The 22,242-nt window shown below is 37.6% G+C and overlaps 1 protein-coding gene across 1 annotated transcript; it reads left to right on the top strand.

The window, feature by feature from the left end:
- Positions 1-929: 929 nt before the first annotated feature.
- On the top strand, positions 930-11,141 carry map3k2 (mitogen-activated protein kinase kinase kinase 2). The gene is made up of 17 exons (XM_084713870.1): positions 930-1,312; positions 4,054-4,126; positions 4,616-4,734; positions 5,213-5,253; positions 5,370-5,469; positions 5,581-5,694; positions 6,114-6,210; positions 6,387-6,517; positions 6,948-7,027; positions 7,320-7,384; positions 7,478-7,570; positions 7,660-7,899; positions 7,990-8,138; positions 8,403-8,534; positions 8,791-8,920; positions 9,050-9,227; positions 9,525-11,141. The coding sequence occupies exons 2-17, from the start codon at positions 4,072-4,074 to the stop codon at positions 9,742-9,744; spliced, it is 1,944 nt and encodes a 647-aa protein (XP_084569996.1). The 5' UTR covers positions 930-1,312; positions 4,054-4,071; the 3' UTR covers positions 9,745-11,141.
- Positions 11,142-22,242: the final 11,101 nt, after the last annotated feature.

Consider the following 22,242-nt stretch of genomic DNA (forward strand, 5'->3'; position numbering starts at 1 on the left):
GCTATTAAGAAATTGACACCTTCATAGTTTTGCATAAAATTAAATTATTATTTGTTAAACTTGGATATTTCTTTGTTTTGCAATTATTTTTATATGCTTATTACAAAATGATTTATGGTTTGAATTTTACGAGTTACAGGTAAGTTAAGTCCACTGAAAATGCTGTCATTATATGTTTTTATTAATTTATTCATATATTCATAGATTGCTAGATTACTACCTGATAAACATTTACAGTAAATATGGTCTAATGTTGGAAACTATGCACTGCATTGTTTGATCGTTCTTTAAAACACACAAATGATGGTCTACAATTTGGTTCATTTCGATTTTAACCATTTTTAAAGCATTTCTGGTGTCTATTTTATTTATTTATTTTTATAGATTCATAATTAAATAACCTAGAATCATTTTATTTTGGGGGGAATGGCTACATATAAAAGTCCAGCTAGAATCTATGATCATAATAATGTAATAAAATATTTATAATCAATTTATGGACTACAAGTAGCTGCCAGATTTTGGAGGTGTGGTTACATACGGCACTTATTTATCGACACGAACAAACACTTCAATAACTCTGATTGCATAATTTATTTCCTGACAAGAAGGTTGTAGGAGCAAATGTTCTGATGTTGAATAGTGAAAATGGCCCCACATATGCTCTGTAATGGCAAATAATATAAAACCTATCAAATGTAAATACATGACAGGTTTCAATCGTGATCCAGGAAACCAATACATCTCTCTGACATCACAGGTTATGTTTTTGTTGGACTCTTCCAACGAGGTTGGAGGGTTAAGACCTGTCAAGTACATCAAAATGAAATGTAACATTTCCGGTTATTAACTGTCAACATTAAATACGACATAACGTGACTGGAGGGTTTCCACTCGCAAGACAGTTTGTGCTTTTACTTTGTCAGAAAAATATCTACACTTCCGGTAGCCATTGGTTCCTCACCGGCTAACTTGACGCAGCAGGGGGCCAACAGCGAGCGAAGCTACCGTCAACCAGCTTGCAAAGTGCAACAAAATGAAGGCTGTCGACTAACTTTGCTTTTTTATTACCGCTCAGACAGGGAGATACATTGTTGGATAAACCGTTATCTTGTCATTTTTCTGCCTGGAGGGATCGAGTGGGCTAAGCTGACAGCCGTCGGGCCTCGTCGTCGTGGCCCAGCAGGACTCGAGTGAAGTTGGGAGCGGACTGCCAAACTTCTGCTTCCTCCAGCGGCTCTCCGCGGGGCCCGGGGCTCCTGTCACCGGCCCTGTGGATGAGGAAGTGAATATAGATCCAACCAACCACCAGGTGAGATAATAAAGATGAAACGGTTTGCTTCAAACCCTTCATTTGATCGTTTAATGGCTGCTTTTTACGGCCGTACAGTGCAGGTGAGCTTGTGCAGCTAGTCAACTTTAGCATTAGCTTAGCTTGACAACTTCCCTGGCCTGACAGCTAACTAGATGTACACGGAACTCTAGGCTAGCATTAGCCACCTAGCTTCTCTTATCAGCTAGAAATGTGTCGCTAACTGTGTGTTTTGGTTCTATCTCAATATGCCACATTATTCATTAAGCACGTTTTGGCGTAGCTTGTAATGTCATAATGGCTAGCAACAGTTGTTAGTCGGTTTTAGCTTGCGGAGCTAGTCAGCTAACGCTAGCAACTTAATTTAAAGCTAATTATCTACCACAGGAGGCCATAATAGTGGCAGTGTTGTTGGTATCAACTTTGCTGTGACCAGTGACATTGGATCGCTTTGCAAAGGACGTTATTTGCTGGAAAAATGTTAAATGCTAAGCTAATGTTAATGTCTCAGCCCACTCTCATCAACGTGATGTGGTTGTCAGATTTTACGTCACTTGCAGACAGTGATCAATCAGAGATGGTGATCATGATCACAGACTCATCAGCAATATTTGATCAGCTCCTCATCAGCAGAGGCCATCTTGACTGTCCAGACTTAAATTTACCAGACTCAGTCTCATGATACAAAGCCTCTGTCTGTAGTGTTGCATGGTAACATCACGACTTCACACCAATAACTAAAACATTATGGTATCTAATGATGATTGAGCAGAAGAAACCCAGGGGACTATATTTATTGATAACTGCGAGCATTTCCTTGACGATGTTATTGGAATAGTTCCAATCAATTAATACTTTTATTATCAGTGAATTCTTATATCTGTAGTTACTGATTACCTTGCAGGTTAAGAACAATATGATGCGTTCACATTTCTGTGTTAATAATATTAATTAAACAATGCATACTGTTGCTATTGTTTAAAATAGCACTCAGAAGGGGATATTTCTGCATGTGTACTTTTACTTTTAATATTGTTTGTGCAGTTTTCTTCTAATACTTTTATCTTGTTTAATGCAGGAGTTATTTTTGCTTTTTCAGCAGTATTACTTTCACAATATAATAATGTAATATTACTGAATATTAAGACCAAAATTATCATGGTTATCAGTGTTATTGCAGTGTTGTTATATCGATATCATGACATGAGACTAGATATCATCCTAAGTGTTGTCTTTTTCCTGGTTTTAAAGGCTGTATTATGGGAAAATTATGTAATTTTCTGAATTTACCAGACAATTCTATGTTTTGCCTGTAATCAAGTAGTCATTATATCCACATAACTGATTATTACTTAAAAATCTCACTGTTCTAATAGTTGATGAAAGCACAAATAGTCATCCCTAGATTCCCTTCCATTCCTAATTCAATCCACAGTAATACATCATATTTTATGAGATCATCACAAAGTTTGCACCATTTCAGAATTTATAGGATGTAATTTTGTAGGAAATGTGTATATAAAGATATGCATCCTTTAACGTGAAATATCCTGAAAATATTGAGACATTATTTATAGGCCATATTGCCCAGTCCTAGTATTTCCTGTGAGTTTTTCAAATAATGGATAATTAAAGTCAGTATAACACAACCTAGTTCACTTGAACAACACCATAAATTGCAGCCTCCAAAATCACCATAAATTTGAGTCAGCATCTCTATAAAACAGTGTCAGTTACCAACTGAACTTTGTGACCTTAGGATTTATTGCATGGCTGCTTATCAGACTTATTTTTAGCTACACAGATCTAATAAACTGGCACCTGAGTGTATCATGATCAAGAAATGTTTTGAAAAATCAACTGAAAAATAATCAGCAAAGGAATGTCTGTTTCGGGTATTGTAGCAAATTAATACGTATAAAAACCCAATATTCCTTTTAATCAGTCTTGCTCACTGATTTGTGACATTAAAAAAAAGCTGCCTCCTGATGTATAAAAGGTATGGCAAAATATCAGACAATCACCTGACTGTACTAGGGCTGCACAATGTTCAAAACAGCATTGTTGTGTACTTTAGTGCTGCAAAGATTTCCTGACCTACAAAGCTTGTTCTTTAGATATTAGAGAGCATGTTTTTTTGTTTCCGACCCCAACAAATGTCACATCATCTTGATGTTTTTAGTTTTTATTTTAGTGAAAATGAAAGTTGTGATGCAAAAATGATTATTCCTACTAAATGTGAATCATATCGCTATCGCAGTATCAGTCAAAATAATTGCAATATGATTTTTTTTATGATATATAATTGTGCAGCCCTGAACTGTATGATCATCCTCATCAAAATGGTCGCAGAAAAATTCTTGTAAAATTTGATCAATTAACTAATTGTTTGAATAGTTATAATGTAATAAAGACATTACTAAATCTGATTTTTTTTTTTCCCTAAAATAGTTTTGGAGACACCTGACATTGACAGTAGGACAGTTAGTCTGAGATCCCGCTGAATGAATGCTAATCAGACAACTTCCATCAGTTTTCCCTCTACTTCAGCAGATATTATGGTTTAAAAAGCAGTGTACCAGAGTTTTCCAGTCACTGTGATAATTAACTCTCTCCTCCCCTGTATAGACGATGGGTCCTCTGGCTCAGAGTGACTGTTTACAGATCTGCTGCTCACTCAGCAGCTTCAGGCTCTAACTTGTGTCCCGATCAGGATTTATGTTGTCCTTTTGCTGTTGCAGGAGAAAGGAATCCCTTTGATGGGAGAATCCTCTTTCCTGGCCTCCTGGGTCAATCGCCGTGCCATGATGATGGGTATGTGTGTGTGTGTGTGTGTGTATGTTTTAAGATAGTGTTACTGTTTGGCAGTAAGCCAGTTCCTTCGTCTTTTGTCAGACCTACAAATCCGAGGAATGGTTGTTTTTTTTTTCCCCCTTGGAAGAGTTTCTTTGACGTCTTTGCCTCACAGTAATCCCTTGTGTTATGTACTTCAATGTAAGTGGCACATAACATGCTAGTAAATGTTTAAACTTTGCACGAGAACAGCAGAAAATGCTGTTGAGTCCTACTCAGTGATGATATTTATTATTGTGAAGAACAGTTTCGATACTTGTGTTAGAGTTTACATCAAATCAACCTAAGAAATCAAGACACACAAACCATATCTATGTAAAAATGAAAAGTGTACAAGTATGCGTTTTTGTCCAGTTTTGCTTAAGAAATCATTTTCTTCTTTCAGCCTTTGTTTGCTCAGTTTTTATGAATAAAATCTGTTAAATAAACTGAAGTCTCATTGTGTCTCAGATGAGCAGGAGGCGCTGAACTCAATCATGCAGGACTTGGCCGAACTGCACCGCTCCAGCCGTCCTGCCATGTTCCTGTCGGACCTGGGCAAACCCAAAGCCTCCTCCCCCAAGAACCAGGTAAATCCTCCATTAGAGATAAACATGATGCTGATGCTGATGAAGTTAAGCTGCTGTTTCTGCAGTTTATAAAAACAGGGATTCTACTTAGAAAAATATAAGAAAATAAAATGCACTGGTTCAGTCACTGTTTTGTGGTTGGTGTTGGATTTTAGAAATATCTTGATAAAATATTGTGTATTATGTTTTTTATTTTTTCAAACAAGGTACTGCAGGCTCTTAAATGTATTTTAAACCTATTGAATTTTATTAACAAAGGTTGTAATTTTTGTGTATCTGAACATCATAAACATTATTGTTGCTGCTCTAGAAAAAAAACCTTCTTTTAGTCTAAAAGAAAACATGTTATAGAGGTGAAGTAGAGTTAAAAAATCAGATCAACAGGGCAAACACTGCTCAGTGAAACGTTAATCCCTCACCTGTCTTATTCTTGTAAAAACTGTTTGTCTGTTGCTGAACTGAGTGTCTTTTCCAACAGAACGATGTCAGAGTGAAGTTCGAGTTCAAAGGGGAGAAGAGGTGAGACTAGGTTCAGGTTCACCACTTTAATGTTGTCAGTGCAGAGCTGCAGCAGTGCCCTGCTGACCTCTGACCTCTCACCTCTCACCTCTCACCTCTCTTCTCCTCCTCTGTAGGATCTTGCAGTTCCCTCGACCGGTCAAGCTGGACGACCTGAAGTCGAAAGCTAAAGTGGCTTTCGGTCAGACGATGGATCTTCACTACACCAACAACGAGGTCTGGAGGCTATAAGACTTCACAGACCTGCACTTTTTTAAATTACTGATATTGAATTAAATATAAAGGAAATGTATGAATCTGCTCTAAAGTTTCTTTTTCTTCTTGCAGTTGGTGATTCCACTGACCACTCAGGACGACCTGGACAAGGCCGTGGAGCTGCTGGATCGCAGCGTTCACATGAAGAGCCTGAAGATCCTCTTGGTGCTCCAGAGCTCCTCTCAGGTCAGCACCTCCCACATTCAGTCAAACAACAGGGAACAAACCTCTACACAATGTAATATCCTCAGAGCCTTTTTAATGAAGCTATTTTATATGTTTCATGATGATGTATGTATAAGGAAATTTTTCTGCCTGCAAGAGCCTTTATCTGACTTATTTAATGGCATCACAGCAGCTTTGTTTTTCTGTGTGTTACAGAATAGTACAAAAAAAGAAAACACTGCAAGTAAACATATCTTCCACTGGAAATTTGAAGTCAGCTGTACCTCTGAAACTGCATTTTCTGTCCTTTTGAAGATGATCTTGGCATGCAAAATTAAAGTGAAGAACAGGGTGCAAAACAAAGTTAAGATGTCTCCTGACTTTCCTTTCTGTGTTGTGCTGATTTGTAAGCAGCCTGTCTTGTTGGTCTGTTTCTCCAGAACTCTTCCTCCAATATGGACCTCTTGCCGTCCCACGAGGAACTGGACAACACGGGATTCAGGGTTGCTGACAAGAAGAGTATGCTGGCTTTGATAGGTGTGTAATGTCTCATTGTTAGACTGCTGCAAAATCGTTTCAGATGGAGATACACAGGCATGATGCTAGCTCTTTGATATAAACTCAGAATTCTTAAAATAAATGCAAAACATCTTGCCCCTATCACACTGTTAAAACAAAATATTTCTCTCTATGCTGTCACTAACCGACCCCAGGCTCCCATTCGACAGACCGCAGCTCCCCTCCTCCAGGATATATTCCCGACGCGCTCCAGCAGGTGGCGAGGAATGGCTCCTTCACCAGCATCAACAGCGAGGGAGAGTTCATTCCTGAGAGCATGGACCAGGTACCAGCACTCAGGAATATTGACTTTTGTTTTCATTATAATGGGGAAGAGCTATGATGGATTAGATGGTCTGATTTTAATCATCTTGTAGAAGTTGTCATGCCAAAGCCAAGCTAAAATGTGCTGAAATCTTGTGGCCGGTAGGTTTGATTTTCCACCAGCTATTTTATTGGAAAACCATCGTTGGAGTTATGTATTTGGCTGCTAAAGTTAAGCCAGTTGAATGGCCTTTACTTAAAAAAAAAGCTAAACATGATAGATTTTAGTTAATTTTTTCCCTCTTCTCCCTGTTTCCTGTATTGTGCTTTAATGGGGTACGTTTGTGTTACAAAAATTACACAATTATTGCCACAAACCAATCAAAAAAAAATCCAGCTCTTTAAAAGTATGTGAGTTTCCTTTTCTGAGTTTCCTCCTTTTTTTTCTTTAGATGCTGGACCCACTGTCCATGAGCAGTCCAGAAAACTCAGCATCTGGAAGTTGTCCCTCTTTAGACAGCCCATTGGACAGGTCAGGACGTCAATATTTTATTCATGCAACATTATACTTAATGGAACATCAGATAGGGTTTATATTTATGATTGATTGTTGTAAATAATTAGGGATAAGACTCATTAAATATTAAATATCTGCTGATAATCAGATCAGAATAGTTTTATTTTCCTACATAATAAAGCTTTTGTAAACTCTGCTAAAACCACTCTTTATGATTAAAAATGAACATGCTTTACTGAGAACAGACACAAGATTGTGGAAAAAAAAATATTGTGTTGTTTCATGGATTTGTTTTCATGTTGTGCAGCGACTACCCGAAGTCCAGGATGCCCCGAGCACAGAGCTACCCAGACAACCACCAGGACTTTCCAGGTAAATGTTTAAAAACATATCAAGAACCATTTTAATAGCTCATGAATGAAAAAGAAGATAAAAACTCTCTCTGGTCTTCGTCTTCCTCTCTAGAGTATGACATCCCAGTTTTTGAGAAGTCAGGGAAAGGTGGAACATACCCTCGACGATACGGTATTCCCTTTGGCCTTCAGGATTACAGCGATGGTGAGTAATATGAGTATCTTTGCATTACAGCTGTATGATTCTGTTGTCACACCCCTGATCGTTTCTCCTCCTCTTCCTCTGCTCGGCAGGGAGGAAGACCTTCCCTCGGGCTCGGCGAACGCAGGTTCATGGCTTCCGCTCGCCGGTCAGCTTCAGCCCGACTGAGCAGTCGCCCAGCACCAGCAGCGGCAGCAGCGTCTTCACCCCCGACCTAGAGGAAGCCCCGGGGCCCACCAGGAGGCCACGAAGGGGCAGTGACATCGAACCCAATCCCAACCCGACTGCTGCCCCGACCCTGTCTGTAATGGACATCAGTCCACCCAGCCGCTGTGAGTCTGATGTCAATTTTATTGGCACAAAGCCTCTTAGTCCTTTTTTCCATGATTTAATTGTATCTGATGTTTGTGTGACGTGTCCAGCTCCACGCGCCCCGACCAACTGGCGGCTTGGAAAGCTCCTGGGGCAGGGTGCCTTTGGACGGGTTTTTCTCTGCTATGATGCTGATACTGGACGGGAACTGGCAGTCAAACAGGTGCAGTTTGACCCAGAGAGTCCGGAGACAAGCAAGGTGAGATAATAATGAGAATTTTAGGACCTAAAATGTCTTAACTGCCAGTCCCCTCCAGCAAACTGCAATGTTGTGATTAACACAAATTCAACCTTCCTTGTAAATTCTGCACAACCTTTCAATTTTGTCCATGGGTCTTAACTTGTATTGATAATGATAATGATATTAAAGCGTCTCATATTTAACTTGTTGAAACCTGCAGGAAAAAAGCACAGCAGAAAAAGATGAAAGTTTGAGATTTTTTTTTTTTCGTCTGTCCTGTAGGAGGTGAGCGCGTTGGAGTGTGAAATCCAGCTCCTGAAGAACTTGTGCCACGAGCGTATTGTCCAGTACTACGGCTGTCTGCGAGACACAATGGAGCGAACGCTCTCCATCTTCATGGAGTACATGCCGGGCGTGAGTGCTCATTTACTTTTCACTGTGAAGTTGAATTAATGTAAATGTTTTTTGTAGCTCAGTGAGTCGAGAGACCACATTTCACCATGTTTCTTTCATGTATTGAAGCCACAGACACGATTTTCTACATCAGTAAATTATAATAATAATAGTACTTAAGAGTAATAACAAAAATCTGATAAGGATATAGCTGCCGGTATTTGTGTTTTTACACAAATGTGTATCAAAATTAGTTTTTCGTTTTTGTGACTCTAAGGGCTCCATTAAGGACCAGCTGAAGTCATATGGAGCGCTGACGGAAAACGTAACGCGTCGCTACACCAGGCAGATCCTGGAGGGGGTTTCCTACCTGCACAGCAACATGATTGTCCACAGAGACATCAAAGGTGAGCTGGACTATACATTTTATTTTGATTTTAACTGCTGCTGTGTTTTGGTGAATCTCAAAATGCTCAAACTTCATATAAAGGTGGAAAGCTGCATATAGAGGATGACATTTCCTCTTCTTTGTTTAGGGGCCAACATCCTTCGTGACTCGGTGGGTAACGTGAAGCTGGGAGACTTCGGAGCCAGCCGACGGCTGCAGACCATCTGTCTGTCAGGAACAGGCATCATGTCCGTGACCGGCACCCCCTACTGGATGAGCCCAGAAGTGATCAGTGGTGAGGGCTACGGCAGGAAGGCTGACATCTGGTGAGACCACACACACACACACACACACACACACACACACACACACACACACACACACACACACACACACACACACACACACACACAAGTCCTGGCTTTTGATATTACACCTTACATGGAGTGATGAGCTTCTTCTTCTTCTTCTTCTTCTTCTTCTTCTTCTTCTTCTTCTTCTTCCATCAGTGTAATTGAGTGAAATGGTGCTTAGGCTCTTTTTTTCTGACAGGTTAATGTAATGTTTCATAAGTGTTTTGAATTTGAATTTCATTCCTTAAAAAACTGTTAATTTGTCTTTAGGAGTGTTGGCTGCACCGTAGTGGAGATGCTGACACAGCGACCGCCGTGGGCGGAGTTTGAGGCAATGGCAGCCATCTTTAAGATCGCCACCCAGCCCACCAACCCTGTGCTACCTGCGCATGTGTCAGACCACTGCCGAGAGTTCCTCAAACGCATCTTTGTAGAGACCAAGCAGCGGCCATCTGCTGATGAGCTACTGAGGCACATCTTTGTACATTAACCTCCACCCCTGAACCTTTAACCGCCCCCCCACACCTCCCTCTCGCCTGCCTGCCGAACTGCCAGACACGGCCTTACCTGATTGGGCGTCCCTGCCTCTGACCCCGCCCTCTTCACCTCCACGCTAAAATCACATTGGACCAGGAGGAAGTGGCTGGAAGACGGTGGGGATGTGTTGGGGGGGGAGGGTAGGGGAGGGAGGGGGGCAGGTACCTGCTCCTCCTGTCTCTGTTTGTATGAGACTGCCATAAAGGACGTTTTTATTTTATTTTTCTCCGCAAGTTGCACCTTAATTTCTCAGAGGAGGAGCACTTCCTCCTCCTGCAGCGATGAAAAACGACTCTTTGAAAACTTTTTTATGTTTGTACGGTTTCTCTCTTCAAACGTGATGGAGTGGGATAGCGTCGGCGTTGTGGACCTACAGGAGGTGATGTCTGACTGTCGAGTGGCCCTGCACCCCCCCTCCCATCTCGCTGACCCGACCCCAGAATGTAGTCTCCTGCCAAAACCCAGAGCGACGGTGACGACCTGGGCCCGCTGCTATAGACGAAACTAAAATCCCAGCTGCAGAGAACACTCCCTGAAAACGGTTTCACTCACCCACCCTCATCCCTCGTCCTCTTCTGATCTTGTTTTGTCTTTCTGCTTTTGCTGTCTGTAAACTACCGTTCCTCCTCTTCCTCTCCCATCTTCGCCGTGTGCCTTTTCTGTTTTTTAAACGCAGTGCAGGAGTGAGTCTCGAGTTCACGGATGATCTCCGCTGGTCTCAGTGTTGTTTTGCCTCCCAGATTAACTGCCTTCACACCGTTAACCCAAATCCAGCCGATCGGTCCGTTTCTGCCTTTTCTGTAACAGGGACTCCTGGTGAGCGTCCTGATCTCACTTCAGCCCATTTGGTTTGTCAGCCTGCTCTACCTGGTAACCAAATATCCTTCAGACTTCTGTTCTCAGACAGCGGTTGGTACTCCTGCTTCAGGGTCCAGATGATTTTTCTCTTCAAATGCACCATTTCCTCCTCTGCTTCTCAAAGTATTCACTGATCACTCTGGTCGAACTCTCGTCGTGGCAGATCAGAGGTGGATTAGCTGTGAAGAAACCTGCTTACTTTCCGGTACATTAGTGGTACTGCAGTTGTTGAAGCAGCTCACATTCTGGAAAGGTTGCACAAATAAATCTCTGACTGCTGAGCAAAATATTTAACTGGACTTTCAAATCCAGTCATGACTTTTGTAGCTCTTGAAATACAACAGTTCAGATAAGTCATTCTGCAGAAATAACGCAGAAGCCCTGCAAGAATTTAAGAGAACGAAAATACAGAAGTGAATCAACTCGAGTCAAAACAGTTGGTAGATTAAGCCATTAGTTGATTTTTTGGATTTTAGGGTTGTACCAAATAGATGAAGCTTCAAAACTTAATTCATAACGTTGACATTTAAATTCTAAATTGATATTTAAAACCTGCGCAGGGGTTTTTTCTTTTTGCATGTCCATTCATTCAGTTTAAACTAGAGGTGCAGTTATTAATTAATTAATCAATTTTTAAATCAGTTTGAGTTCACCAGGCCTGTTTGCAGCCTTAAAATCAACTAAACTATTAATTAAATCAGGAATTATCTGCTCAGAGGAAAGCAGTTTTTCAGTGTTGAAGCTGTGAACACGGTTCACTTGTTGGACGATGATGAGAAACTTTCTGCCATGACACCACTTCACTTGAAGCAGTGACGGCGGAGTGGTGCATTTGAAGAGCGTCACCCTGCTGCGAGGCAAGAAGCTCACAGCTGATTGGCCAGAGGTCTGGCTGTATGACGCTGTCCCGCTGTCGTCAGTTTTATTTCAAACTTAAAGGGTCGGCGGACAAGACGCCTGGACATTTCTCGCTGTCTCACTTTAGCTGCTCATCACTGAACCAACAGGTACATTCACAGAATAATGTGTCTCTTCATTTACTCCACCGCTGCAGCCGGTACCTTCACGTTCTCCAGCCTGTGCCATATCGGAGCGCTCTCGTCGCGTCCGGTCTCACATGCACTCCTACACATTAGACGTTTACAGTATCCCACAGCTTCATTCTTTTACAACATTCAGCGCTGCGGTCGCTGCTGTTGCCAAATCGAATGCATCAACGTTTAACTTGTCACTTTAGCCAAACCACAAACGCTCCGTTCATCGTCTGTCTGTCGAACATGACTGATTCATAGCACCTCCTCCATAACTATGCACCAGTAAAGTCACTGCACGCTCTGGACGCACAGCAGAATTAAGTTTCTACAACCAGTGACACCTCAGCTGGATTAATGCATTACTCTTCAACTTCTGAACTTAATTTATCAAACCTCCCACCTAATTCTGCTCAGTTTTTGACCATTTTAATGTAATTGTTGTTGCCTTTAAAGGGATAGTTTGGATTATTTGAAGTAGCGTTGTATGAGGTATTTAATGACAGTCTAGCAGAGAGGAGCACCAACATGGAACCTAAACAGACGGTATCTAAAACTTTTGTCTGGCGTGTAACAGAGCTGGAGTGAAGAGCTGTTTCTGCTCATCAAAGGTGTAATCACTGATATTTTACAGGCTTTTTGCACAAATTATCCTTGTTATGTTGGCACAGAAAATCTTTCTGATAATCTCAGTTCCTTCATTTGTTGTTTGTGAACGAGACGGGTACGCTCCGAACTCCAGGACCCTGCTCAACTCTCCACTGTGCACTTGGTTTAGTTTCTCTAAAACCAGTGGAGAACTTTAGACACATACCTTTCCATACGTTTGCATACATGCACAGTAGCAAGAATTCACTTAGATGGAGACATAGATATGTCTGCTGTGGTGGACAGATGTCTACTGGTACATAAAATGTACGGTACAATGCATAATGCAATGTTTGGGTGTCAGGGTTTGGTATGTTTTTGTCACTTGGTAATCAAATTACTGAATCCACAAATTATTGCAAAAACAACACAGTATATACATATAATGCTAAACTTTGCAGAATATACAAATTGGTTAACATTTTTTATTATTTCTGAATAATTTTAATAATAATCTTCTTGCAGGTTTTCTGCAAAAAAACTAATTTAAAGGAGAATTGATCTAGTTCACAGTGAATTAAGTTAATTTGCTTACAGTTCAACATAAAAAAAAATCTTTTTTCTTTTCTAATAAATTATAAATAATCCATAGATATGTACAGCACTTCCTTAAATGATATATACTCATAAATGGTACCATATTAAGTCATTCTTTCTAGGAAACCTTCAAGGAAATGATTAAGAAATGATTCTACTTGTCTTTAATGTTTGCGTTTGTTGTACATAGATGTCACTAAAAAGACGTATTTTACTGATTACACCTTTATGAGCAGGAGGAGAATTATTTCTTCACCTTGTTGATCCTTTTCTCATCAAGCCTTTACTGATTCATGAAGGTCAGTTTCAGATTAATTGTCACAAGTCGACCCACACAAAACTGATTTTCTTTAATGGCACTTAGTTAAACTGAAAGTTTCAGACGTTGTTGTGTCTGTGATCGGTCAGTGAAGCCGCACAGGTTGTGGAAACTTCTGCTGTTTGTCCGAAGAACTGAATCAGACCCCTCTTTCACTCAATTTATGCATTTTTCAGAACGGTACGCGTCCAAATGAAGCTACAGGAAAGAGAAATTCTCAGTAGGACATTTTTTTCGAATCGGCCTCGCGTCATGGAAACATTAGTGTTTGTATTGAGTTTGAGGCGGCGTTCAGTAAACTGTCTGGTACAGATGGAGATTCGGTCGTAAACGCCGCCAGCACTGGTAACCTTGATACACACGACCATGATGCACTATTGATGATTCAGTGATGCTTCTTCACGATCCCTCGTCAGCTGTCGCAGCTCAGTTCAGCGACCTTTTCTTTGCACATTTTAAAGACTATTTTTTATTTTTACACAAGTGAGAGTGTGAGCGGATGTGTGTGCGTGTGTGTGTTAGCAATGACACAATACATGAATGTAATGTCTCTTTTTATTTTTTAAAACCGTCAGATGGCCTCGTTCACCACCGTGGATTAACTCTTCGGTACCAGTATTTGTCACCTGCAAACGCCAAGATACACCTGTAGTTCTCTCTTTAGTGTCTAAAGCCACTGCTGCCACTCCTGGATGTGTGTGTGTGTGTGTGTGTGTGTGTGCGTGTGCGTGCGTGTGTGAGTATTTGAATGTGTGTGTGTTTGTAAACGTGCATTTACTGCAAATTTGTGCTCTTTGGACACTGCGCCCGAAATGCCTTGAGCATTCTGACTGTAGGGGGTGAGAACATTAAAATGATAATAATAATAATAATAATGGAAAATTAAATAAAAAAAAAAATCCTGTACAAATGTATAAAATGAAAATGTACCCCTTTTTTTTAAGAAAAAAAGAAAAGTCCACTTATATCCCACATGTTTGGTCTCTGTGTATTGTAAAAGAAGCCATGTTTATAATTCTAATTGGTTTGTGACCAATACGCCTGTTTATATCAGATCTGTATATCAGTGGTACGCATAATTTTTTAATATATATTTTTTATTTTACTTTTTTTTAAATGGGAGATTTTATGCATGGTTGGGTCCTGAGAGACACAGCGGTGCCGTTGAATGGTTGCTGTTTTTTGGCAAAAAAATTCTGGAGTATTGCGACAGCTCTGTGTTCATAATTACAACAATTATGACTATGACGATGAAAACAATAAAAGATATTTATTTCACATTTGGGTGTTTGCTTTTTTTTGTGAGTGTGTGTTTTGTGGAACAAACAAGGATTTTTAAGACTTTGCTAACAGAAAATTCAGTAGTTTTACTTTAATGTTTGAATTGCTGTGAAGTTTGGATCCAGAATTTTTTTAAAAGAAAAAAAATTAAATTCTCTTGATTTTAGCTTCTCAGATGTGGATATGTTCTGGTATCTTTTATTTTTATGACAATAAACTGATTGTCTTTGGGTTGTGGAAGAAACAAGACATTTGAAGTTATTACTTTGGGCTTTGGGAGGCAGTGATCAACATTTAATGGATCAAAAAGTTAATGGATTTATTGAGAAAATGATCAGCGATCGATTATAAATTACTGTTAATATTTCAAAAAATTTTAGGTCAATCAGGAACGTCAGAAAGTGCTATCACTTTTGAGAGTTTACAGAAAATGGATGGATTGTTTTCGTTTTAATGGACAAAAACTGGCAATTTTTATATTTTATATCTTATATAAATGCTAAAACTTAGTCACAAGAAACTCAAAAAAATTTAAATGAGACCCTATAGCACTAAAGTGATATTTAGTCTTCCATATAACTTTGTATGAACCTCAGAAAATTAATTTAAAAAAAAGAATGTACTTCGTCTTTTTTTTTTTTTTGAAGCTTTTATTTTTAATAAAGAAAAAATCTTCACCGGAAGTGTGAGTAGGGCAGTTTGTGTCTGTCTTTACACTTCATGCTGCCATCCAGTGGTCATGACCTGTAACTACATCCATGTTTATTTAAAATGTAATGTAAAAAAAACTCATGTAAAACGTAATATCGCATCGAAAGCATGATATGGTGCCCTCTTGTGGCCACAGTTAGTAACTACAACTAGGTAAACTTTTATAAAGGCGGACGCCATTACATACAAGAAGAATTTCTAGTTAAAATCGTTCTAAGTAAAATGTATTCACGACTGATACTTGTGACTTTTTTAAGATAGATGAAGCGTATTAAACCTTTTCTTTTAAGCAAAAGTAGGATACCAGTGGGAATGCAGGTTTTGTTGGCTTCAAGCTTTAAAGTAATATCACATTCAGAACGAGTGTTTTGACGCCCTCCTGTGGCCACAGTTCGTAACTACAACTACACTTTAATAAAGTCAGGCGAGTTTACATACAAAAGAAGCTTCCGGTTAAATCATTCAGAATAAAACTTACTAGCAACAGCTGTGAAGTTTGGATCCAGAATTTTTAAAAAGAAAAATAATTAAATTCTCTTGATTTTAGCTTCTCAGATGTGGATATGTTCTGGTATCTTTTATTTTTATGACAATAAACTGATTGTCTTTGGTTTGTGGAAGAAACAAGACATTTGAAGTCATTACTTTGGGCTTTGGGAGGCAGTGATCAACATTTAATGGATCAAAAAGTTAATGGATTTATTGAGAAAATGATCAACGATTGATTATAAGTTACTGTTAATATTTCAAAAAATTTTAGGTCAATCAGGAACGTCAGAAAGTGCTATCACTTTTGAGAGTTTACAGAAAATGGATGGATTGTTTTCGTTTTAATGGACAAAAACTGGCATTTTTTATATTTTATATCTTATATAAATGCTAAAACTTAGTCACAAGAAACTCAAAAAAATGAAATGAGACCTTATAGCACTAAAGTGATATTTAGTCTTCCATATAACTTTGTATGAACCTCAGAAAATTAATTTTAAAAAAAGAATGTACTTCGTCTTTCTTTTTTTTTTTTTTTGAAGCTTTTATTTTTAATAAAGAAAAAATCTTCACCGGAAGTGTGAGTAGGGCAGATTGTGTCTGTCTTTACACTTCATGCTGCCATCCAGTGGTCATGACCTGTAACTACATCCATGTTTATTTAAAATGTAATGTAAAAAAAAACTCATGTAAAACGTAATATCCCATCGAAAGCATGATATGGTTCCCTCTTGTGGCCACAGTGAGTAACTACAACTAGGTAAACTTTTATAAAGGCGGACGCCATTACGTACAAGAAGAATTTCTAGTTAAAATCGTTCTAAGTAAAATGTATTCACGACTGATACCTGTGACTTTTTTAAGATAGATGAAGCGTATTAAACCTTTTCTTTTAAGCAAAAGTAGGATACCAGTGGGAATGCAGGTTTTGTTGGCTTCAAGCTTTAAAGTAATATCACATTCAGAACGAGTGTTTTGACGCCCTCCTGTGGCCACAGTTCGTAACTACAACTACACTTTAATAAAGTCAGGCGAGTTTACATACAAAAGAAGCTTCCGGTTAAACCATTCAGAATAAAACTTACTAGCAACAGCTGTGAAGTTTGGATCCAGAATTTTTTAAAAGAAAAAAAATTAAATTCTCTTGATTTTAGCTTCTCAGATGTGGATATGTTCTGGTATCTTTTATTTTTATGACAATAAACTGATTGTCTTTGGGTTGTGGAAGAAACAAGACATTTGAAGTTATTACTTTGGGCTTTGGGAGGCAGTGATCAACATTTAATGGATCAAAAAGTTAATGGATTTATTGAGAAAATGATCAACGATTGATTATAAGTTACTGTTAATATTTCAAAAAATTTTAGGTCAATCAGGAACGTCAGAAAGTGCTATCACTTTTGAGAGTTTACAGAAAATGGATGGATTGTTTTCGTTTTAATGGACAAAAACTTGCATTTTTTATATTTTATATCTTATATAAATACTTAAACTTAGTCACAAGAAACTCAAAAAATTGAAATGAGACCTTATAGCACTAAAGTGATATTTAGTCTTCCATATAACTTTGTATGAACCTCAGAAAATTAATTTAAAAAAAAAGAATGTACTTCGTCTTTTTTTTTTTTTTTTTGAAGCTTTTATTTTTAATAAAGAAAAAATCTTCACCGGAAGTGTGAGTAGGGAAGATTGTGTCTGTCTTTACACTTCATGCTGCCATCCAGTGGTCATGACCTGTAACTACATCCATGTTTATTTAAAATGTAATGTAAAAAAAACTCATGTAAAACGTAATATCGCATCGAAAGCATGATATGGTTCCCTCTTGTGGCCACAGTTAGTAACTACAACTAGGTAAACTTTTATAAAGGCGGACGCCATTACATACAAGAAGAATTTCTAGTTAAATCGTTCTAAGTAAAATGTATTCACGACTGATACTTGTGACTTTTTTAAGATAGATGAAGCGTATTAAACCTTTTCTTTTAAGCAAAAGTAGGATACCAGTGGGAATGCAGGTTTTGTTGGCTTCAAGCTTTAAAGTAATATCACATTCAGAACGAGTGTTTTGACGCCCTCCTGTGGCCACAGTTCGTAACTACAACTACACTTTAATAAAGTCAGGCGAGTTTACATACAAAAGAAGCTTCCGGTTAAACCATTCAGAATAAAACTTACTAGCAACAGCTGTGAAGTTTGGATCCAGAATTTTTAAAAAGAAAAATAATTAAATTCTCTTGATTTTAGCTTCTCAGATGTGGATATGTTCTGGTATCTTTTATTTTTATGACAATAAACTGATTGTCTTTGGTTTGTGGAAGAAACAAGACATTTGAAGTCATTACTTTGGGCTTTGGGAGGCAGTGATCAACATTTAATGGATCAAAAAGTTAATGGATTTATTGAGAAAATGATCAACGATTGATTATAAGTTACTGTTAATATTTAAATTTTTTTTTAGGTCAATCAGGAACGTCAGAAAGTGCTATCACTTTTGAGAGTTTACAGAAAATGGATGGATTGTTTTCGTTTTAATGGACAAAAACTGGCATTTTTTATATTTTATATCTTATATAAATGCTAAAACTTAGTCACAAGAAACTCAAAAAAATGAAATGAGACCTTATAGCACTAAAGTGATATTTAGTCTTCCATATAACTTTGTATGAACCTCAGAAAATTAATTTAAAAAAAAGAATGTACTTCGTCTTTTTTTTTTTTTTTTGAAGCTTTTATTTTTAATAAAGAAAAAATCTTCACCGGAAGTGTGAGTAGGGCAGATTATGTCTGTCTTTACACTTCATGCTGCCATCCAGTGGTCATGACCTGTAACTACATCCATGTTTATTTAAAATGTAATGTAAAAAAAAAAAAAGTCATGTAAAACGTAATATCGCAACGAAAGCATGATATGGTTCCCTCTTGTGGCCACAGTTAGTAACTACAACTAGGTAAACTTTTATAAAGGCGGACGCCATTACGTACAAGAAGAATTTCTAGTTAAATCGTTCTATGTAAAATGTATTCACGACTGATACTTGTGACTTTTTTAAGATAGATGAAGCGTATTAAACCTTTTCTTTTAAGCAAAAGTAGGATACCAGTGGGAATGCAGGTTTTGTTGGCTTCAAGCTTTAAAGTAATATCACATTCAGAACGAGTGTTTTGACGCCCTCCTGTGGCCACAGTTCGTAACTACAACTACACTTTAATAAAGTCAGGCGAGTTTACATACAAAAGAAGCTTCCGGTTAAACCATTCAGAATAAAACTTACTAGCAACAGCTGTGAAGTTTGGATCCAGAATTTTTTAAAAGAAAAAAAATTAAATTCTCTTGATTTTAGCTTCTCAGATGTGGATATGTTCTGGTATCTTTTATTTTTATGACAATAAACTGATTGTCTTTGGTTTGTGGAAGAAACAAGACATTTGAAGTTATTACTTTGGGCTTTGGGAGGCAGTGATCAACATTTAATGGATCAAAAAGTTAATGGATTTATTGAGAAAATGATCAACGATTGATTATAAGTTACTGTTAATATTTAAATTTTTTTTTAGGTCAATCAGGAACGTCAGAAAGTGCTATCACTTTTGAGAGTTTACAGAAAACGGATGGATTGTTTTCGTTTTAATGGACAAAAACTTGCATTTTTTATATTTTATATCTTATATAAATGCTAAAACTTAGTCACAAGAAACTCAAAAAAATGAAATGAGACCTTATAGCACTAAAGTGATATTTAGTCTTCCATATAACTTTGTATGAACCTCAGAAAATTAATTTTAAAAAAAGAATGTACTTCGTCTTTCTTTTTTTTTTGAAGCTTTTATTTTTAATAAAGAAAAAATCTTCACCGGAAGTGTGAGTAGGGCAGATTGTGTCTGTCTTTACACTTCATGCTGCCATCCAGTGGTCATGACCTGTAACTACATCCATGTTTATTTAAAATGTAATGTAAAAAAAAAAAAGTCATGTAAAACGTAATATCGCAACGAAAGCATGATATGGTTCCCTCTTGTGGCCACAGTTAGTAACTACAACTAGGTAAACTTTTATAAAGGCGGACGCCATTACATACAAGAAGAATTTCTAGTTAAATCGTTCTATGTAAAATGTATTCACGACTGATACTTGTGACTTTTTTAAGATAGATGAAGCGTATTAAACCTTTTCTTTTAAGCAAAAGTAGGATACCAGTGGGAATGCAGGTTTTGTTGGCTTCAAGCTTTAAAGTAATATCACATTCAGAACGAGTGTTTTGACGCCCTCCTGTGGCCACAGTTCGTAACTACAACTACACTTTAATAAAGTCAGGCGAGTTTACATACAAAAGAAGCTTCCGGTTAAACCATTCAGAATAAAACTTACTAGCAACAGCTGTGAAGTTTGGATCCAGAATTTTTAAAAAGAAAAATAATTAAATTCTCTTGATTTTAGCTTCTCAGATGTGGATATGTTCTGGTATCTTTTATTTTTATGACAATAAACTGATTGTCTGGTTTGTGGAAGAAACAAGACATTTGAAGTTATTACTTTGGGCTTTGGGAGGCAGTGATCAACATTTAATGGATCAAAAAGTTAATGGATTTATTGAGAAAATGATCAACGATTGATTATAAGTTACTGTTAATATTTCAAAAAATTTTAGGTCAATCAGGAACGTCAGAAAGTGCTATCACTTTTGAGAGTTTACAGAAAACGGATGGATTGTTTTCGTTTTAATGGACAAAAACTGGCATTTTTTATATTTTATATCTTATATAAATGCTAAAACTTAGTCACAAGAAACTCAAAAAAATGAAATGAGACCTTATAGCACTAAAGTGATATTTAGTCTTCCATATAACTTTGTATGAACCTCAGAAAATTAATTTAAAAAAAAGAATGTACTTCGTCTTTTTTTTTTTTTTTGAAGCTTTTATTTTTAATAAAGAAAAAATCTTCACCGGAAGTGTGAGTAGGGCAGATTGTGTCTGTCTTTACACTTCATGCTGCCATCCAGTGGTCATGACCTGTAACTACATCCATGTTTATTTAAAATGTAATGTAAAAAAAACTCATGTAAAACGTAATATCGCATCGAAAGCATGATATGGTGCCCTCTTGTGGCCACAGTTAGTAACTACAACTAGGTAAACTTTTATAATGGCGGACGCCATTACATACAAGAAGAATTTCTAGTTAAATCGTTCTAAGTAAAATGTATTCACGACTGATACTTGTGACTTTTTTAAGATAGATGAAGCGTATTAAACCTTTTCTTTTAAGCAAAAGTAGGATACCAGTGGGAATGCAGGTTTTGTTGGCTTCAAGCTTTAAAGTAATATCACATTCAGAACGAGTGTTTTGACGCCCTCCTGTGGCCACAGTTCGTAACTACAACTACACTTTAATAAAGTCAGGCGAGTTTACATACAAAGGAAGCTTCCGGTTAAACCATTCAGAATAAAACTTACTAGCAACAGCGATAGGCTTGATTTATTTTTAGTTTTAATATTTTTTGCCTAAAGTATTACTTTCGGAGTATGTCTGACAGTAGTGAAGAACTTGTATAAAAATGGAAGAGACGTATTGAACCCTTTCTACTAAGCAATTGTAGGAGATTAGACAATATAGCAGGCTTTAGTTAGCTTCGGCTAATATTGTAAGCTAATTGTGATAATCAAAGGACTACGACGTTGCAGACTTAGCCGAACTACAGTCAATCAAAGCCAACTTCTCCTCTCGATCTTGGTTTATTTCTTTAATACTGTAATGATGTTTAAAAAACTAGTTCATGATTATTTGCTGCCCAGAAATACCATATTCAAAGCAAGAGTTTTAGTGTCCTCCTGTGGCCATGGCCGGTAACTGCAACTACACTTCTCTAAAGTTATACGCAATCATACACAAACACAATTTCCGTTTCACTATTCAAAATAAAAACAATTGAAACGAGTGCCTCATTATTAATCCCCGTAATATATTTAGAGCATGCGCTTGGTGCCGTCCAGTGGCCGCAGTCAGCAATTACAACTATACTTCACTAAAGTTAGACACAATTAGATACAAACACAACTGACTTGGCAGCAATGGAACCATTGCTTGCATTAAGATGTACGACAAGTATAAAATCATTTCGATTGAGCAGAAATGGGAGATTAGAAATTAAAATAGGCTTTTATTATCTTCGGCTAATGTTGTAAGATAATTGGGAGACTCGAAAAGCTACAGTAGTAGGCTAAACCGAACTTCAATTAACCAAAGCAAACTTCTCGACTTGCTCTTGGTTTCTTCCTTCAATAGTATTATGATGTTCAGATGATTATATTAGTTAAACGGAGTAATTCATAATTAATCCGTGAGTAAAAGTAGTATTACATTCGGAGCGCGGGCTCTGGCGCCCTCCTGTGGCCACAGTCAGCAACCACAACAACAACAGCCTAATAATGTCAGACACAATGATGTACAAAAAGAGCTGTTTATTGTGTTCTCTTGTTTTTTTGTAGCGATTTTTTGTTGGTGACAACAGAGGCAGAGCACGAGTGTTTTATATTGTATTGTTTTATATCATATTTATACGTATTTAACATTTTC

This window comes from Lutjanus erythropterus, chromosome 24 (assembly GCF_056507025.1).
Source record: "Lutjanus erythropterus isolate fLutEry1 chromosome 24, fLutEry1.hap2, whole genome shotgun sequence".
Lineage (NCBI taxonomy): Eukaryota > Metazoa > Chordata > Actinopteri > Lutjaniformes > Lutjanidae > Lutjanus > Lutjanus erythropterus.